The 19,296-nt window shown below is 61.6% G+C and overlaps 1 protein-coding gene across 3 annotated transcripts; it reads left to right on the top strand.

Annotated features, from left to right (window-relative positions):
• The first annotated feature begins 10,566 nt into the window (after window positions 1-10,566).
• Window positions 10,567-17,481, top strand: SCRT1 (scratch family transcriptional repressor 1). Of its 3 annotated transcripts, none has more exons than XM_032760796.2 (2): window positions 10,567-12,012; window positions 13,953-17,481. In XM_032760796.2, exons 1-2 carry the CDS (start codon window positions 11,898-11,900, stop codon window positions 14,882-14,884), a joined length of 1,047 nt encoding a protein of 348 aa, XP_032616687.1. In that variant the 5' UTR covers window positions 10,567-11,897; the 3' UTR covers window positions 14,885-17,481. The 3 variants fall into 3 exon arrangements, with proteins under 3 accessions (XP_032616687.1, XP_032616689.1, XP_032616688.1); XM_032760798.2 differs by lacking the exon at window positions 10,567-12,012 and adding an exon at window positions 12,855-12,914; XM_032760797.1 differs by lacking the exon at window positions 10,567-12,012 and adding an exon at window positions 12,921-13,084.
• Window positions 17,482-19,296: the final 1,815 nt, after the last annotated feature.

The following is a 19,296-nucleotide window of genomic DNA, read 5'->3' as shown; positions in this document are numbered from 1 at the left end:
CCTCAGCCTCCCAAAGTGCTGCAATTACTCTGTCTCAAAACAAACAAACAAACCGATAGAATTGGGGAGCTCTATGATTGTGGAGTTGCCCTACTAGTCCTGCATGGCTTCTACTGGACTCTATGTGAAAGAGACAAATTTCCAGTTTAAGCTACTGTAATTTACATTTGTTGTTGTTGTTGTCGTCGAGATGGAGTTTCGCTCTTTTGCCCAGGCTGGAGTGCAGTGCTGTGATCTCGGCTCACTGCAACCTCTGCCTTCCTGTTCCAAGTGATTCTCCTGCCTCAGTGTCCTGAATAGCTGGGATTACAGGTGCCTGCCACCATGCCTGGCTAATTTTTGTATTTTCAGTAGAGACAGAGTTTCACCATGCTGGCCAGGCTGGTCTCAAACTCCTGACCTCGTGATCTGCTTGCCTCGGCCTCCGAAAGTGTTAGGATGACAGATGTGAGCCACCACGCCAGGCCTATTTGATCCACCTGCCTCGGTGTCCTAAAGTGTTAGGATTACAAGCATGAGCCACCGCGCCTAGCCTATTTGGAGTTTTCTAACAGTTGCTGGCAAGTGTGATTCTAGTTAATAAGATGATTAGGCCGAACACTGCAGCTTGCGCCTGTGATGCTAGCAGTTTGGGAGGCTAAAGCAGGTGGACTGCTTGAACCCAGGAGTTCAAGACCAGCCTGGGTAACATGGTGAACCTTGTCTCTACAGAAAATACAAAAATTAGCCAGATGTGGTTCCGCACACCTGTAGTCTCAACTACTTGGGAGGCTGGGCTGAGGCAAGAGAATTGCTTGAGCCTAGGAGTTTGAGACCAAGCTAGACAACATAGTGAGACCCCATCTCTTAAAAAAAAACAAATAGGCCTGGCGTGGTGGCTCACATCTGTCATCCTAACACTTTCGGAGGCCGAGGCAGGCAGATCACGAGGTCAGGAGTTCGAGACCACGGTGAAACCCCGTCTCTACTAAAAATACAAAAAATTAGCCGGGCGTGGTGGTGGGCGCCTGTAGTCCCAGCTACTTGGAGAGGCTGAGGCAGGAGAATGGCATGAACCCAGGAGGCGGAGCTTGCAGTGAGCCGAGATTGCGCCACTGCACTCCAGCCTGGGCGACAGAACGAGACTCCGTCTCAAAAAAAAAAAAAAAAAAAATGGTTGGCCGGGCGCGGTGGCTCATGCCTGTAATCCCAGCACTTTGGGAGGCCAAGGCAGGCAGATCACGAGGTCAGGAGATCGAGACCATCCTGGCTAACACAGTGAAACCCCGTCTCTACTAAAAATACAAAAAAAAAAAATTAGCCGGGCGTGGTAGTGGGCACCTGTAGTCCCAGCTACTGGGGAGGCTGAGGCAGGAAAATGGCGTGAACCTGGGAGGCAGAGTTTGCAGTGAGCCAAGATGGCACCACTGCACTCCAGCCTGGGCGACAGAGGGAGACTCCGTTTCAAAAAAAAAAAAAGAAGGTTATTAGCTTTGAAGGTGGAGGGGATTAGCAGGTTTTAAGTCAAAAAGACAAGGCGTTAAATAGTCTTCCCAGGGAGCAGGAGAGTCACTGGATAGAGAAAGTATAGGAAGACTGTCAGGCAGTGTGGGGTGCTCAATTGATATGCGTGTCATATATACAAAGGGTCAGTGGATGTGGTTGTTTTTCTATAGCAAAGGTTTGCTGCTTAGATGGAGGTGTGGAGTAGGCAGTCAGTTGGGTCAAACAAGGGTAGTTGGCCGGGCCCGGTGGCTCACGCCTGTAATCCCAGCACTTTGGGGCATCGAGGTGGGTGGATCACCTGAGCTCAGGGGTTCGAGACCAGCTTGGCCAACATGGTGAAGTCCCATCTCTACCAAAAATACAAAAATTAGCTGGGCATGGTGGTGGGCTCCTGTAATCCCAGCTACTCGGGAGGCTGAGGCAGAAGAATCGCTTGAACCCAGGAGGCAGAGGTTGCAGTGAGCCCAGACCATGCCGCTGCACTCCAGCCTTAGCAACAAGAGCAAAACTCTGTCTCAAAAAAAAAAAAAAAAAAAGAAAAGAAAAAGGGCTAGGCGTGGAGGCTCATGCCTATAATCCCAGCAGTTTGGGAGGCCGAGGCAGGTGGATCACAAGGTCGGGAGTTCGAGACCAGCCTGGCCAACATGGCGAAACCTCGTCTCTACTAAAGATAGAAAATTAGCCGGGCGTGGTGGCGGGCGCCTGTAGTCCCAGCTACTCGGAGAGGCTGAGGCAGGAGAATGGCGTGAACCCGGGAGGCGGAGCTTGCAGTGAGCCGAGATCGCGCCACTGCACTCCAGCCTGGGGGACAAAGCGAGACTCCGTCTCAAAAAAAAAAAAAAAAAAAAAAAAATCGAGCAGTGCTCCTCAAAACTGTCAAGGTCATGAAAAATGGGGAAAGACTGAGAAATCGTCACAGACCACAGGAGACTAAAGAGACGTGATAGCTAAAAGCAAAGTCGTATCTTGAATTGATTTCTGTAACAGACAAAGGATGTAGATGGAAAAACTAGTGAAATCCAAATAAAGCCTGGAGATGGCCGGGCGCAGTGGCTCACGCTTGTAATCCCAGCACTTTGGGAGGCCAAGGCGGGCGGATCACGAGGTCAGGAGATCGAGACCGAGACCATGGTGAAACCCCGTCTCTACTAAAAATACAAAAAATTAGCCGGGCGTAGTGGCGGGCGCCTGTAGTCCCAGCTACTCGGAGAGGCTGAGGCAGGACGGAGCTTGCAGTGAGCCGAGATCGCGCCACTGCACTCCAGCCTGGGTGACAGAACGAGAACGAGACTCCGTCTCAAAAAAAAAAAAACAAAAAACAAAAAACAAATAAAGCCTGGAGTTAGCAGTAACATATCAAGGTTGGTTTCTTTTTTCTTTTTTTTTTTGACGGAGTCTCACTCTGTCGCTGAGACTGGAGTGCAGTGGTGCCGTGTCAGCTCACCGCAACCTCCATCTCCTGAGTTCAAGCAATTCTGCCTCAGCCTCCTGAGTAGCTGGGATTTCAGGTGCCCACCACCATGCTAGTTTTTTTATATTTTTAGTAGAGATGGGGTTTCACCATGTTGGCCAGGCTGGTCTCGAACTCCTGACCTCAGGTGATCCACCTGCCTCGGCCTCCCAAAGTGCTGGGATTACAGGTGTGAGCCACTGGGCCCAGCCCAATGTGGGTGTCTTAATTGTGACAAAGGAGCCGTAGGCATGGAAGACAGGCCGGGCTCAGTGGCTCACAACTGTAATCCTAGCACTTCAAGAGGACAAAGCAGGAGGCTCCCTTGAGCCCAGGAGTTCAAGCCCAGCCTGGGCAACATAGTGATACCTCGTCTCTGCAAAAAAAAAAAATTTTTTTTTTTGAGACGGAGTCTTGATCTGTCGCCCAGGCTGGAGTGCACTGGGTGTGATCCCAGCTCACTGCAATCTCCGCCTCCTGGGTTCAAGTGATTCTCCTGCCTCAGTCTCCCCAGTAGCTGGGATTACAGGCATGCATTACCAGACTGGACTAATTTTTGTATTTTTTTTTTTTCTAGTAGAGATAGAGTTTCACCATGTTGCCCAGGCTGGTCTTGAACCCCGGACCTCGAGTGATCTGCCTGCCTCGGCCTCCCAAAGTGCTGGGATTACAGGCGTGAGCCACCGCGCCTGGCCAACTGTTTTAAATTAGCTGGGTACAGTGACATGCACCTGCAGCTGAGGTGGCAGGGTCACTTGAGCCCAAGAGGTCGAGGCTGCAGTGAGCTGTGAGCTGTGATTGTACCACTGCACTACAGCCTGGACAACAGGATGAGACCCTGTTTTTTTTTTAATAGAGGCAGGTTTATCTAACCAGGATGGTCTTGGTCTCTGACCTTGTGATTCACCTGCCTTGGCCTCCCAAAGCGTGGTTACAGGCCAGTTTTTTTTTTTGAGATGGAGTTTCTCTCTTGTTGCCCAGGCTGGAGTGCAATGGTGTGATCTCGGTTCACTGCAACCTCTGCCTCCCGGGCTCAAGCGATTCTTTTTATGAGACGGAGTCTCGCTCTGTCGCCCAGGCTGGAGTGCAGTGGCGCAATCTCGGCTCACTGCAAGCTCTGCCTCCCGGGTTCACGCCATTCTCCTGCCTCAGCCTCTCCGAGTAGCTGGGACTACAGGCGCCCACCACCACGCCCGGCTAATTTTTTTTGTATTTTTAGTAGAGACAGGGTTTCACCGTGGTCTCGATCTCCTGACCTCGTGATCCGCCCGCCTCAGCCTCCCAAAGTGCTGGGATTACAAGCGTGAGCCACCGCGCCCGGCCGATCAAGCGATTCTTCTGCCTCAGCCTCCCTAGTAGCTGGGATTATAGGCACCCGCCACCACGCCCAGCTAATTTTTTTGTATTTTTGTAGAGATGGGGTTTCATTATGTTGGCCAGGCTGGTCTCGAACTCCTGATCTCAGGTGATCCACCTTCCTCAGCCTCCCAAAGTTCTGGGATTCCAGGTGTGAGCCACTGTGCCCGGCTAATTTTTTTTTTTTTTTTGAGATGGAGTTTCGCTCTTGTTGCCCAGGCTGGAGTGCAGTGGCCATCTTGGCTCACCGCAACCTCCGCCCCCCAGGTTCAAGTGATTCTTCTGCCTCAGCCTCCCAAGTAGCTGGGATTACAGGCATGCCCTACCATGCCTGGCTAATTTTGTATTTGTAGTAGAGATGGGGTTTCTCCATGTTGGTCAGGCTGGTCTCGAACTCCCGACCTCAGGTGATCCGCCCACCTCGGCCTCCCAAAGTGCTGGGATTACAGGCATGAGCCACTTGCACCCGGCCTAATTTTTGTGTTTTAATAGAGACAGGGTTTCACCATATTGGCCAGGCTGCTTTTGAATGCCTGACCTTAGGTGATCTGTCCGCCTCGGCCTCCCACAGTGCTGGGATTACAGGCGTGAGCCACCGTGCCCAGCCAGTAGTAACTTATTATTTATCGGATCGTGCAGGCTGACTGGCTCCGTGGGGCAGTTCTACCCCAAGCATTGTAGCTGGGGTTACTTGTGTGACTGCATTTGGCTGGGAGGTCTGCTGGGACTGGACCATCTGTAGCACCTGTCCCACAGAAACGCTCTGCGTGGCCTGTCCTCAGCGGCCCCGTCTGAGCTCTTGCCGGCCGTAGCTGCAGGCATCCCAAAGCGAGCGAGAGCTCTGGAGTCACCCCGTGGTGTGTGTGGTCACAGCCTTGGCTTGCACCAATCTTGCTGATGCCCACAGCCGGACCCAGGTCAATATCGGAGGGGCACCTCAAGAGCTATGCCCGGAGGAACGATTCCTGGGGCTCCATGAGATTAGCGGCCATAGTCAGAGAGACGTGGTGGGGCCGAAGGCTCTGCTGGGCTGGAGGTGTTGGAGTGAGAACACCAGGGCAGAGGAGCTGAGGGTGGGAGAGGGCAAGGAGATGATGGGGTTCCTGGAAGGAGCCTTGGGCCTCCCCGCAGGGTGAATAGGCATGAGAAGAAGCCCAGGACGGCTGGGCCAGGGTGAGGAGTAGAAACGGTTGTTGCAGAGGCACTGCCCCCAGGGACTTTTCAGCTAACAGGAGAGTGTGGAGAGGACCGTCAGGCCCAAATGCCTTCAGGGAACCTGGGGTAGGGGAGCATGGGGGCTAGGGGTGGAAGTGGGGACAGGAGTGTGAACTTGGCTGGAAAGATCACATTCCATTGGAGGGAGCAGAATGAAGCTCTGGGAAGGGAGTCTGAGCCTGAGTTTGGAGCTTTAGGATATTTACAAGACTGCCCCAGGGATGGACATCTGTGGAGGGAGGGCGGGGAGGTCAGATGAGGCCGAGGGAGGAGTGATGGCCACCCAGGAGCAATGGCCCCTGCTGGCCCCCAAAAGGCCTGAGCCGAGATCGCCCATCAAGGTTGTCCTGCCTCAGGCAGGAATGCCAGGGCCTCCATCAGTCACCAGGTGTGGCCACCCCTAGGAGGGTGTGGCCCTGGGCGAGGGGCTCTGCAGCGGCAGCCATCCCTCAAGGCTGCTGGCGACGACTCCCAGCAGCTGGGACAGCAGGAAGCCACACCATGGGCAGGTCCAGGAAGGTGAGGGTGGGGAGGCTCATGCGGCATCAGGAATCAGGAGGCTGCATAGGAGGCCGTCGACACTGGGCCTCCACTGTGCAGGCAGGTCAGTGCCCGCCCCCCCCCCCCCCCCCCCCCGGCCACTTCCAGAGCCCTCCTCACATCACTCTGCTAGGAAAGAAGTGAGCCCGGCTGCCAGGAATGCTTGCAGTGCTTAGGTGGGGCCCGGCTGCCCTCTGGTGGAAGCCCTCCCCTCCCCTCCTCCGGAGTCACCTCCTCCGCCCCTGCCTCTTCCTCCCCCACCTCTTTCCTCCCCACATCCCCGGTCTCTGCCTCCTCCCAGGCCTCACTCTCAGTTTCCCCTAGCCTCTCCTCAATGTCTACTTTATAACTTTACACCTGCCCCGAAGGACCATCCTGTAGGGCATGGAAGTATCCTGTGTCTCTGTAGGTGAGCGGGTTACAAGAGAATATGTGTTTTTAAAGCTGATGGAATTCTACATTTAAGATATTTTACATATGAAAATTATATCTCCAGTTGGCCGGGCGCGATGGCTCACGCCTGTAATCCCAGCACTTTGGGAGGCCGAGGAGGGCGGATCACAAGGTCAGAAGATCGAGACCACGGTGAAACCCCGTCTCTACTAAAAATACAAAAAAATTAGCCGGGCGTGGTGGTGGGCACCTGTAGTCCCAGCTACTCAGGAAGCTGAGGCAGGAGAATGGCGTGAACCCGGGAGGCGGAGGTTGCAGTGAGCCGAGATTGTGCCACTGCTCTCCAGCCTGGGCAACAGCAAGACTCTGTCTCAAAAAAAAAAAGGAAAATTATATCTCCAGTTTAGAGAAATTAAGTGACCCCTGCCTGAAGCTGAAGGTCTGAGCAGGTCAGGCAGTTGGACCTCCTGGAAAGGGGTGGGATTTGGGCCACTTCAGGGCTGCTGGCCTCTCTGCTATGCAGCCAGGGGGACACAGGAGACTGAGGGGTTGCCCTGCTGAAAGCAAGAAGGAGGCAGGGTCCAATCCTGTCTCCAGGCACCCCCAGCTCAAGCTGGGCTGGGCCTGAGTAGGACCCTGAGGCCCAGCTCTGCAGCTCCTTAGCTGCACCCCCACCCTTGCTCATGTGTACCGCTCATGTCTTTATCAAGAGAAAATGGCCGTGTTGTTTTTTGTTTTTTTCTTGAGACAGAGTCTCGCTCTGTTGCCCAGGCTGGAGTGCAGTGGTGCGATCTTGGCTCACTGCAAGCTCCACCTCCTGGGTTCATGCCATTCTCCTGCCTCAGCCTCCCAAGTAGCTGGGATTACAGGTGTGTGCCCCACCACGCCCAGCTAATTTTTGTATTTTTAGTAGAGATGGGGTTTCACCATGTTGGCCAGGCTGGTCTCGAACTCCTGACCTCAAGGGTTCCACCCGTTTTGGCCTCCCACAGTGCTGGGATTACAGATGAGCCACTGCGCCCAGCCAGCATGTCTTTGATTCCTAATAAGATCTCTTATTTCTTCTGTAGTCAATCACCTGCTAACCCCTTTGGAGTCTCAGCATCTTTGTTCTGTAAAAAGTTCATTTATACCAGTTATTTCTTCTGACAATCAGAATATTAAGCTGTTGTTATGTTTGGCGCAGGTATTTTCTGGCACTGATACTTGCCCTTGGTCTCTGCTTCTCTTTCATATGTGCGTTTACAGCTGTGTTTTGCAGCAACCTTGCTCTTGTGGCTCCTCCAAAGCTCCTGCCCAGCAGGGACCAAGTCTGCCCACCGGCTTTTCTGGGCCACTCCTCACGCCCTTGTCCCCATGCCTCGCCCCCAACCCCACCAGAACCATTTTGGAATACAGACCCCCCCATCCTGAAACCTTCCCCAGGGGCTCTGTCCCCAGTGACCCCACGTCCTCCCTGCTGAAGGCCCTCCTTCCATGCTGTCCCTCCCCACAGCCCTCTCTGGGGGCTGCTTTCTCTCTCCCCCAAACACTCCTGTGCTCCTGGCTGAGGCCCGCAGACCCCAATTCCCTCCCCTCCATGAGCATCCCAGCTGGAGCACGTGTCATCGGCCACCAACCACCCAGCAGCAGCTCTCACTGTGGCTTTGCCCTCGCCCATCGCTGCCCGAATTCCTGGTGGTCTAATGTTCTCGTGGATGAACCACCGCAGACTGCCTGTCCCCTCCAAGCCTTGACCTCTTCTCCAAGTCAATGTCCTCATCTTCTAACCCAACTGTGCTCCATCACCACCAGTAACTGCTTCCCATACCTGTCACCTCCATTCAACACCCTATTCTCTGCCCATCGCTTCCGTCCAGCAGGGTGGACCCTCGGATCCGGGCTGTCCACTGATTTCCTGGGTTGGAGCCTCAACAGGGCAGGGGTGGGTGAGAATGCAACTGCAGCATCTGAGGGTGGGCACACCAGGGGCTCTGGCTTTGCTGAGGGTGGGGTGCTGGAGACATAAGAGTGGGAACCCCTGACCCTTATGGCTGACCTTTCCACAACATGGGGCCTGGGAGGGGCAGGGGGAGGTGCGGCCAGCAGTAGAGGGTTCAGAGCCAACACTGCACCCACCTGAAGGGACAAGGGGCAGAACTGGGGCTTGCATCAGGGCGGCAGGAAGAGACTCCCCAAGAGGGGCTCTGCAGAGAGTGGCTAGGGGGACCAGGACTTTAATTGGCTGGGGACCAAGGCAGACTTGCCTGGGGACCCTGACCATTTCCTCTCCTGCAACAAAGCCTCTCAAGGCCCCAGCTCTCCGTAAGAGACTCGGGGAGGCCTCCCATACAGGAGGGCTGACACTTTTCCAAAGCGTGAGAATCGTCCACTGTCCTCCTCCAGCCTCTCCTAGCTGGGGCCCAGGACTGGGGCACCACAGCGACCTCCTGATGCTGGGGGCGAGGGGGAAAGGGGGGATCAGGATGCTGGTGGGGGGGGAGCGGGGCGAGGAGGCCCAAGTAATCGCGCCCGGGTCGCATGTGCGCTCCGCACCCCGGTCGGTGCAGACTGATGGCCAAGGCCTGGACCCAGCTGTCCCTCCCCGCCAGGGGTCCCGGGGGGCTGCGGGCTCCACCCGAGCGGGAGCAAGGGCGGCCCCAATGGTTCCCGCGGGAGCGCCTGGCCACGGGACACATGTGTGCCGCTCTGATGCCTCTTCCGTCAAGGGGGCTGGGGGCAAAAGGGGCGAGGAGCTTGACAGAGAGAGGCAGGTATGTGCACAGAGGCAGGAGAGGAAGGGGCTGAGAGGGTGGATGGAGGGACAGGGAAACGGGGTGAGTGCAGGGCGACAGGAATGGCGCGGGGAGAAGGGATGAAGTGGGACGGGCAGAGGAGAGAAACGGGGGGTGGGGGGACAGGGCAGACGAACGGAAGAATGGGGGAAGGGGACAGAGTTGGCGGTCGGAGGACCCGGAGGGTGGGGACAGAGAGGCAAAAATACTAGGACGAGCGGAGGCCAGGGATGGAGTCGAAGGACAGAGTTGAGGGCGGGGACAGGGTCCGGGAGGAGGCGGTGAGCGCTGGGTGATGAGGGGATCGCGCCTGGCACGTCCCGCCGGTGCCCCGAGGGTCTGCCGGGTAATTAGGCCTCGGTCCAGATGGCCCCCCAGTCCCGCAATCAAAATGTTAATTGGCCCCGCGCCTCCGGCTGTGCCTTAGCCTGCCCCCCCCATGGGAGGGAGCCAGGAGCCGCGCGGAGCGGCCGAGGGGGATCCCGCCCCCGCCCCCACCGCGAGCCTAGCCGGCTGCCGCTCGGAGATAAGGGGGCGGCCGCGCCCCGCCCCCACCCCTCGGGAGCGCCTGCCACGCAAGATGAATGTCCCGCCGCTGCCGGGGCCGGGCGGCTGGCACAAAGCCGGTCCGTGGTCTCTGCCGCACCCCCCGCGCGGGCGGGCCGGGTCACACCCACCGGGGCTCCGCACGGGGCCAGCCGGCCGGGGGCGGGGCTCTGAGCTCAGCAAGTGCAGCGCGCCCCCGCAGGCCGTCTTCCCCGGGGCCCGCCCGCCGCGCGCTCCCAGCCGCTGTCCGCGGGTCCGCCCCGCGCAAGGTCACTGCGCGCCGCAACGAGCGCGCTCCAGTATCGCACGCGCTCCCGGCACACCCGCGCCCGGACGCTCCCCAGGGCCGCCCCCGCGACCTTGGTCCCCAGCGGCAGCGGGGCGCGTGGGAGCGCGCTCGGAGCCCGTAGATCCGGACCACCGGGCGGGGCGGGTGAGGGGACAATGGCGGCGCCAGGCCCTAATTGGGGACAGAGGCATCCGCGCGCGGCCATTGTGCGGCCCGGAGCCCCGGAGCCCCCGCGCCCGGCGTCCCGCCATTGGCCGCTGAGCCTGACGTCATGGGGGCTGCAAACGCTGGGCGGGCGGCCGAGGGAAGGGTTATCCGCCTGGTTGCGGGGCTGCCGTGGGGAGCTGCAGCCGCGCGGAAGGGCGGAAAACCCCCAAAGCAGCAGTTTCTGGAGCAGGGTCGTGGCAGCCCCTCTCCAGCTCCACACTCGGCTCGCAGCGACGCCGCTGCGCCGCACACCCGCCCGGGGGGAGAGAGGCGGGGGTGGGTAGGCCCCTCCAGCGTGCACGGGGTCAGCCGGGGTGACCGAGCGGCGGGAGCCACTGCGGCACAGGGCGCGCGCTGCGCTTTCGCTGCCTCAGCACTCGCTGCTTCGGCTCCCGCCTCCCCCGCCCGCCCCCGCAGATCCTGCGCCCCAGGCCCCGAGCGAGGCAGGCGGGACTGGGGTCCTCCCTGCGTTCCTCCCCAGAAGACCCCGAGTCCGGGGCGCGTGGGTCCCAGGCCTGGCTCCATTTCTCCCCACATGCCCGACAATGCTGCTGGCTGCCGGGCCGCGGTTCCCCGAGCCGCGCGGGGGAATTCCCCACTCGCGCAGGCTGAGGCATCCCGGGGACCCCTCCCAGGAGACCCAGGCAGGGGCTCGGCCCAGCGCAGCCATTTCCGCCGGCCTCTCCCCCGCCTCCCTCCCCCTCCCCCAGCTCCTGGGCTTTAAAAGCCAGAGGCTGGGCCGGGCCGCAGACAGAAGCGCCTGCCGGCTCTGGAGGCCGGGCCCAGGAGCAGTCCGAGCTCCGAGCCCCGCCCCCGGAGCCCCTGCCCCTCCCTCCCTCCCTCCCTCGGCCCGCCCTCCGTGCGCACCCCTCCCCCCAGGACCCCCGCCCCCCGCCCGCCGCCGCCGCCGCCGCCGCCGCCGCCGTCGCCGCCACTGCCGCTCGCTCCGGCTGCAGAACAATAAAGCAAGCCTCCCAGAGACCCCTGCCGAAGACCCCTGCCCGGCGGCCAAACCCCCGCGGACCGCCCCTCTCCGCCCGCGCCGGTTGAGCGCGCCCGGGCGCTGGCCGCGGTGCTGCCCAGGCCGGCGCTGGCCGCGGTGCTGAAGCTGCCGGCGCTGTCGCTGCCGCTGCCGCCGCCGCGTTCTCCGGGCCCGGCGCCGCCGCCCCCGGGGGCATGGGGGGCCGCTGACTGAGGCTCCGCCGCGGCGGCGGGGGGGGGAGGGGAAGGGGGCCACCGAGCCGGGCCAGCCCTGCACCCACTCGCAGCCTCCAGGCCCGGGACGGAGCCGCTCCCCCCCTCTCCGCCCCCCCAGCCTCCTCCCCCGCCTGTCCAGGGGCGGCACTGCGGGCTGGGAAGCCGGGACCAGAGGAGGGAAGGAAGGAAGAGGAGAGGAGAGAAAGAAGGAAGGATTGAAGGAAGGAAGGATTGAAGGAAGGAGGAAGAAGAGGGATCCGGAGGGGCAACGGAGGAGACGCAGGGCAGCAAGGAGAGAGGACACCACTCGCGCGGCAGCATCCAAAGGCCAGAGTGGGGACCCGCGCTGCCTCCGCCGCTCCTCGGATGGTGACGGGGCCCTGCCGCCGCAGCCCCCCCAAGCCCCGGCTCCGCAGGCCCACAGCGCCGGAGCCCCGCAGGAATCATGCCCAGGTCCTTCCTGGTCAAGAAGGTCAAACTTGACGCGTTCTCTTCGGCCGACCTGGAGAGCGCCTACGGACGCGCCCGCAGCGACCTCGGCGCGCCACTGCACGATAAAGGTGAGCGCTGGTCTGAGACCAGGGCGCGGGGCCTGGGGCTTTGCTGGAAGCGGTGGAGGGCCAGAGTGTGGGGGCGGAGGGCAGGGCCCGGGGAAACAGACTGAAAGGAACCAGAAACGGCAAGAGTCTGTGGCTGGAGCCTGGACAGCAGAGGGGAGGAAGGGGAACACAGAGGCCAAGGCTGGGCAGGGAGAGTGTCGACGCTGGACAGACGGTGGGGAAGAGGTTCAGGAACCGAGCTACCCGAACGCACACATGGACCCACACCCTGACCCATGCTGGGACAGACACAGCCGCATGGACGCTGCCATGACGGGACCCAGCCATGCCGGCACACACAGACCTACACTCAAGAGACTAGGGCCGCCTCGCCACCCTCTCCTCTTCCTTGGCTGCACCAGGACACCTGCTAGGGTTAGCTGGGGAATGCAGGGAGCTCCAGGGAGTAGGCAGGGGGTCCAACAGGGCCGCCCACCTGTCAGAGCAGAAGGGCCAGCAGAGGCAGCAGCAGTCTCTTCACTGAAGCCTGGGTCAGGGAGAGGAAGCAGGGAGGAGGCTGTGAGCAAGGGACGCCCAAGGTGTGGGAGGCAGGGGGAGGCTCTTTGTGTAAGGGTGCCCAAGTTCAAGGACAACTGTCAGCATGCAGGAGAGGGGGACGGGAGTGCCAGCAGCATGGGGTGGCAGAGCAAGTGTGACCTGCAGGAGTGTGAGCCTGTGTGGGTCCATGTGACTGTGTGTGGCCATGTGACCGTGTGCGCTTGTGTGTGACCCTGTGTGTGTGTGTGTGTGCTCGCCTGTGTGCCACTACATGGGACCATGTGACTCCGAGGCCGCTGTGCACCATGTGACTGAGAGTGTGTCCGGGGTGACTGCATGTGTGACCCTGCGTGAGTGAGGAGGTGGTGAGTTCGGCACATCAGTGTGCAGCCCACCCTGTGAGGGGACACAAGGGCTGATGATGCTGGGAGACTGGGTGTAGGCCTGAAGGAGCCAGAACATCGCGAGGGGCGTGCATTTGTGACTCTGAGGTTATGAGATCCATCTTGTGCCTGGGGAGCAACTGCAGCTACCGGTATAAGTGATGCTGCCCTCCTGCAGCTCGTCCCTGTGAAAGTGGACGCCCTGGCCCTCTCTGCACCGTTCAGGGGCTTGGGAAGGCCCTGAAAGGGGTTAGGGTGTGAGCGGGAGAGGGCAATGTTGAACAGGGTAGGACCCAAGGGTGCAGGATGGTGAGAGGGAGTTGGGGGGAGAAGCAGAGTGCATGGAGAAGCAGCGAGGGCAGGGTCAAGTCCAGTGGGTGGCAGGAGAGCTGAGGGAGGTGCTGGTGAGGCCGGAGGGAACTGGGGGAGGGAGACGTCTTCAGGGCTTGTTGGAGGAACCAGAAGGCTAGAGGGGGTCAACATCAGAATGGAGCGCATGTTCTGCAGGCCAGGGGGAGAGCCGGCCAGGACCCCGGAGAGGCGGGACAGACGGGGTCCCTGGGCCGGCAGTCCTGGCTTTGTGCGCCGCGGGTCTGCAGTGTGTTGCATAATCAGGGAAAACTGCTGAAGTGGGGAGAACCCGAGGGGGAGGGGAGGGTGGGTGGGGGAGGAGGGAGAGGGAAGCGCCGCCCCTCCCCCCTGACCTTGAGGCTCCGCGGAAGGGGGGCAGCCGCGCCCGAAGACGCGCCTCTCTCCTCCTCTCTGCGAGGGTGGGGCGGCGGGGGCGGAGCCTGGCCCGGCCCTCTCTCATCCTCCTTCCCTCTCTTCCCCTCCCTGCTGTCTCCATCCTCCCTGCCCCGCGGTCCCTCGGCCCCCTCTCCTTTGTCCTCCTCCCTGTTCGCCTCTCTCCTGGACCCGGGTCTCCCGGTCCGCGTCTGCTGTCTCCGGCCCCCCCACCCCCCGTGTGTGTCCTGCCGCCGCCCCATTCCCTTCCCGCTGTCCGTCCGCCTCGGCCCGCAGGGTACCTCAGCGACTACGTGGGGCCCTCGTCCGTCTACGATGGCGACGCCGAGGCTGCGCTGCTCAAAGGGCCGTCGCCGGAGCCCATGTACGCAGCAGCTGTGCGTGGAGAGCTGGGTCCGGCGGCTGCAGGGTCTGCGCCGCCGCCCACCCCGCGCCCGGAGCTGGCCACCGCTGCGGGCGGCTACATCAACGGTGACGCGGCCGTCAGCGAGGGCTACGCGGCGGACGCCTTCTTCATCACCGACGGGCGCTCGCGGCGTAAGGCTTCCAATGCCGGCGCTGCCGCCGCTCCCTCCACAGCCTCGGCGGCGGCCCCCGACGGCGACGCCGGAGGCGGGGGCGGGGCGGGCGGGCGCAGCTTGGGATCCGGGCCGGGGGGCCGGGGCGGCACGCGCGCGGGGGCAGGCACCGAGTCGCGCGCGGGGCCAGGGGCCGCAGGTGCTGGCGGCCGGCACGCGTGCGGCGAGTGCGGCAAAACATACGCCACGTCGTCGAACCTGAGCCGCCACAAGCAGACGCACCGCAGCCTGGACAGCCAGCTGGCGCGGCGCTGCCCGACGTGCGGCAAGGTGTACGTGTCCATGCCGGCCATGGCCATGCACCTGCTCACGCACGACTTGCGCCACAAGTGCGGCGTGTGCGGCAAAGCCTTCTCGCGGCCCTGGCTGCTGCAGGGCCACATGCGCTCGCACACCGGCGAGAAACCCTTCGGCTGCGCGCACTGCGGCAAGGCCTTCGCCGACCGCTCCAACCTGCGCGCGCACATGCAGACGCATTCGGCCTTCAAGCACTTCCAGTGCAAGCGCTGCAAGAAGAGCTTCGCGCTCAAGTCCTATCTCAACAAGCACTACGAGTCGGCCTGCTTCAAGGGCGGCGCTGGAGGCCCCGCAGCTCCTGCGCCGCCACAGCTCAGCCCTGTGCAGGCCTAGGGCGGCGGGGCCTCCCCCAGCCAGGTCGGCTCTCAGCAATACGGCCCCCCAGGGAAGTCTTCGCTGGCGTCCGGGTGGAGGGGCCGGAGGGTGGGCCCCTCCTCACAGCAATAGGGGGAGGGGGGCCCGGTCCCACCCCGCCCCGCCCGCCAGGGGCCTTGCCGGCCCGTTCAAGCAATAGGGTCCCGAGGGGAGACCCACCCCGAGCCCCCTCCCCTCCCCTCCAGGGTGCCCTCGGCTTTCTCCCAGCAATAGGGTCGACGAGACCTAGAACCGAACCTCATCTCCGAGTTGGGTCTCTGAAGACGGGGGTGAGGTGAGGTAGGGAGCGCCCTCCTTCTCCCGCCTCTGCGCCCCTCGATCGCGTCGCAGGGACTCAGGTCTTCCCCACCCCTTCCCAAGCCTTCTAGCGCAGGGCCTGCGGCCCAGACGTCCAGGGAGCCGGCCCCTCCCCGGCAGCAGGCCGGGGCGGAGCAGGAGCGGGCGGGCCTGCAGGGACGCCCCTGCCTCGCAGTCTTCGCGGAACTCCCGGGAGTGTTAGACGCGTTGTGGGTCGGGGAGAGGGGCGGACGGCGGCACCCCCTCCCTCGGGTTTCCTCTGGGGCCTCAGTCGGAGCCGCCCTCCTACCCTCGCCTCGCATCCTCTGCCAAATCCGAATTCTTCCAGCCCAGCTTCCCGGGCTCTGTCCTCCATATCGAATAATAATGACACATATCGAATCGCATGGACTTATCCGACCTCCTCAGACCCCGCTTCCGCCCCGCCCCGGGCCCCCACCCCCCCGTACCCCAGGCATTCGTGTTGGAGGACGGATTCCCGGGGCCGGCAGGCAGGCCTGGGCGCTGCCCTCTACACACCTCTGTCTTCGCTTTGCGGGTAAAGCCCCCTGGGGGGGTTGCGGACGCGTCGGGTTTCTTTCTTTCTGTATTTGTACGTTTTATTTATGAACGGATTGCACTCGGGTCAGGGAGGGGGCGCTGAACCCCCATCTTGCCCGCCGACGCCGGGGGCTTGGGATGTCCGGGATTACTTTCCACGCCCCGAGGCCCCCCCCTAGCTAGGAGCCTCTAGGGAGCCTCAGGCCCCGCCTCTCCGAGGCAGGCCCCTCCCCTGAGACCCAGGCCCCGCCCCCACTCGGTTGCCAACTTTCGCCCGTCTATGCCAAAGCCTCGGCGGCGACCCCGCCCCAAGGGCCCGCCCCATTGGCCGCCGCCTTTGTGACGTCACTGCATGCAGCCCCACCCCTCCTCCCGATCCTACCCGGGGCTGCCCGCTCCCCCTCCCTCTTAGGTAGTCCGAAGCCGACTATAGAGCAATAATGCGCACTGCATGCGAAGCTGCCGCCGCCTCTAGAGTTACTGAGAATCAGGTATCCCCTCGCCCTACCCACCCCATAGGCCCCTAGATCAGGGACGCTGCGCGGGGCCGGCCGCGCAGACTTTCTCCCCACCCCTCCCCGACCCCCACGGCAGAGCCCGGCGGCTGTAATGGTTCCATGGGCGGGGGTGGGGTGGTTGCACCCAAGACCCCTCCTTCAGTCATTAATCATTCACTGACCGTTGATTGAGCACCTACTATGTGCCAGGCCAATTGCTGAGTCCGCCAGGAGCGCAGCCACCTGCTGGGAGGTGTGTTTGCAGGACAGGGGTCCAACCGGCTTGGGTGGGCCAGGGAAGAACGGCAGATGCAGAGAGACCAGGTCCCTAGGCTCAGATGCCCCATACACTCCTCCCCACCTCAACCAGTCCCTGCTGGGCACAACTGGGCTCTACCTTTGAGTTAGGCCTTTTGGCTCCAGCTGAGGGGGACAGATCCAGGGCTCCTGGGCCCCCACACAGGTGGCCAATTCTCTGATCCTCTGGCCAACACACATCTGCCATGTCCAGCCAGGGGCAGAGCCATGGCTGGAGAAGAAGGTGCCAGCTGTAGCCTGTGGTGTGGCCAGCCTCACCCCCAGCAGCAAGCGTGGCTGCCCCCACAGGGATGACCCGCCGCTCTGCACAGCAGTGCCCACATCCAAGCACCCTACACAATCAGGCGTGGTGCCTGCACAGCTCCCAAGCTGGGGCCTGCCCACCTGTGCCGCATGCACACGCACACACAGGCGCCCCCACCTCACCCCACCCCATACTCCTGTCTACCTACCTAAGGAGAAAGCTGGAGGGCTGTGGGCCCGTCAGGGTCTCCTGCTTCCCCCTACACCCCGCCGCCGTGGAAAGCCATGGGCCCCCTCCCGCCCCCATAACTAAGCAGCACAATAACCGACTTAGCGAATTCAGGTAGAAGGAACGTTTAGGTAGCACCTATTTTGTACTGATTCTACAAGTAGGGCCCGAGGTGCGGGGGCCCTCGGGTGGGGGCTGCGGCCGCCGGCCCGCCCGCCCCCACCCCCGCCTGTGCCCCGCCGCCTTGTACATATTCCCACCCGGAATAGGCCGGGATTTTTACTCGGGCCGTGCCCCTCTTCCGCCCCCATTTGGGGCCAGGCCGGCCGGACAGACGGACGGACGGACAGACCTCCTTCCTAAGCACAATAGCACCAGCTCCCTGGAGCACCGCACCTCCACAAGGAGAATAAATGCCACTCTTGATAGAATTTGGAGTGTCGGGCTGATGTGTCCTGGGCTGGGCCCACGCTGTTGGGTGGCTGGGAGGGTCTTCCCAGTCTGGCAGCACCTCAGGCTGGTGCTGCAAGGGTCAGGCTGAGGCTTTTCACAAGACCGCCCTCTTCTTCCACTGGGGAGGGCGGGCTTGGCAGGCCCAACCACAGGAGCATCAGGTCTGAAGGCAAAGTAGTTGGCATTTCCCCTGGGCTAGGTGGATCTGCTCTGCACCAGGAACAGGGGCACTAAGGGGCTCCAGTCTAAAGTCAGGCCAAGCCCACGGTTGGACCAGAGTCGGCAGGGTAGGTATAGTAGGAGCTGCCGTTCCCAGCCTGGGTGACTCCACTCTTCTCTCCCTGAAGGAGCTTTATGCTGTGATGGAAGGCCTGACAGCCACCTCAAGCCCTCTGAGATGCTGTTGCAGGAAATGGGGACAGTGGAGAGTTCGAGGTCTGGCCCTTTCCCTGTGGCCTGCTGCCCACATTCTGACCCCCAGGCTTCCCAGATATGCTCCCCCAGTGTCTGCGGATGCCTCCATGGATAGCTGGGTTGGACCGGTTCCAGCGAGGAGATGCCCAGGGGGCAGAGAGGCTTCTGCAACCATCGCCCAAGGGCTCTAGACAGAATGAGTAGTGGAGGAGATAAGGGACAGGGACCCTTTGCCCAGCAATGTCCCCTGGTAACCAGGTAGGCAGGCATGAGCTGAGAGGCCCAAAGTCTTCGGGCACATACATTCCAACCAGGTCAGTCCTAGGTCCAGGGCCAGCAAAGCTGCCCACACCCTGGCAGGGACAGGGGACAGACCTGCCCAGACTCCACTGGGGTGGAGAGCAGGGGAACCAGGTCTGCAGCATGTCATGGCCTGTGTGCCTGGCACTTGGAGGGGCTGTGGTGCAGGTGGGTGCTCTCTTTGGGAGAGCACTACCAGCGATGACAATGGCAGGCAGCAATGGCTGGGAGGAAGGCTCCTAGCCTCACTCCTTCCAAAGGATTCCAGTAGTGACTGGCTGTTTCTACTTCTCCAGGATTCTGATGTGTAGAGTGGGTGGAAGGATGGAGGTGGCCTCCGAGGCCTGCGATGAGCTCGACCCCCCAGTTCCTCCCAGCCACGGACACAACTTTCCCTCTGAATGAGTGGCATGGGCCACAGACCACCACTGGCTGTGAACTCTCCTGGGACCCTTGCTTCTCACAGGCCTCCTTGGCCCACCCATGACCCCTAGGCCCTGGGGTCAGCCTGAGGCCCCAACCCACTTCCGGCCCTTTATTCCACTAGCCCTGGAAGGCAACTCGCTTCAGGCTGGGGCCCCGTCATTTGTTGCTGCCCCCAGCAGGGTGATCTGCATCATGCTTTCCTCGATGACCCAGCCATACACACCCTTGTCCCCAACCAACTTCACCTACCCTGACCATTCCCCTCACCCTAGATCCCAGGGTACAGGGCCTGTCTGGGCAGGGCTTCACCCACCTCTGGAGCTGCTGCCCCGCCACACCCCCAACCCTAGTGGCAAAGCCCTTCCTTAATGGCCTGCCCACAGCCAGTGCTTTCCCGTTGGCTCCAAGCCTGGCTCTGCTCACCAGGCCCGACCCATCCTCCCTGGTGGTCCAGTCCACCCTCCCGTTGCCTTTCTCCTGTGGCCACTTGCCGGCTTTGAGTTGGGACGCGACCACAGGTTGAGCTGTCGATCTCCTCTGCCTAGCATGAGGTGCTCTGTGGCCAGGTCCAGACCTCTCTGAGCTTGGCGTCAGTCCATACTCAGACAGGTCTGGGCCTGCCTGGCCACAGAGTGTGTCTGCCAGCGACTACA

This window comes from Hylobates moloch, unplaced genomic scaffold, assembly GCF_009828535.3.
Source record: "Hylobates moloch isolate HMO894 unplaced genomic scaffold, HMol_V3 SCAFFOLD_9, whole genome shotgun sequence".
NCBI lineage: Eukaryota > Metazoa > Chordata > Mammalia > Primates > Hylobatidae > Hylobates > Hylobates moloch.
This window is presented reverse-complemented; position numbering and strand designations above follow the sequence as displayed.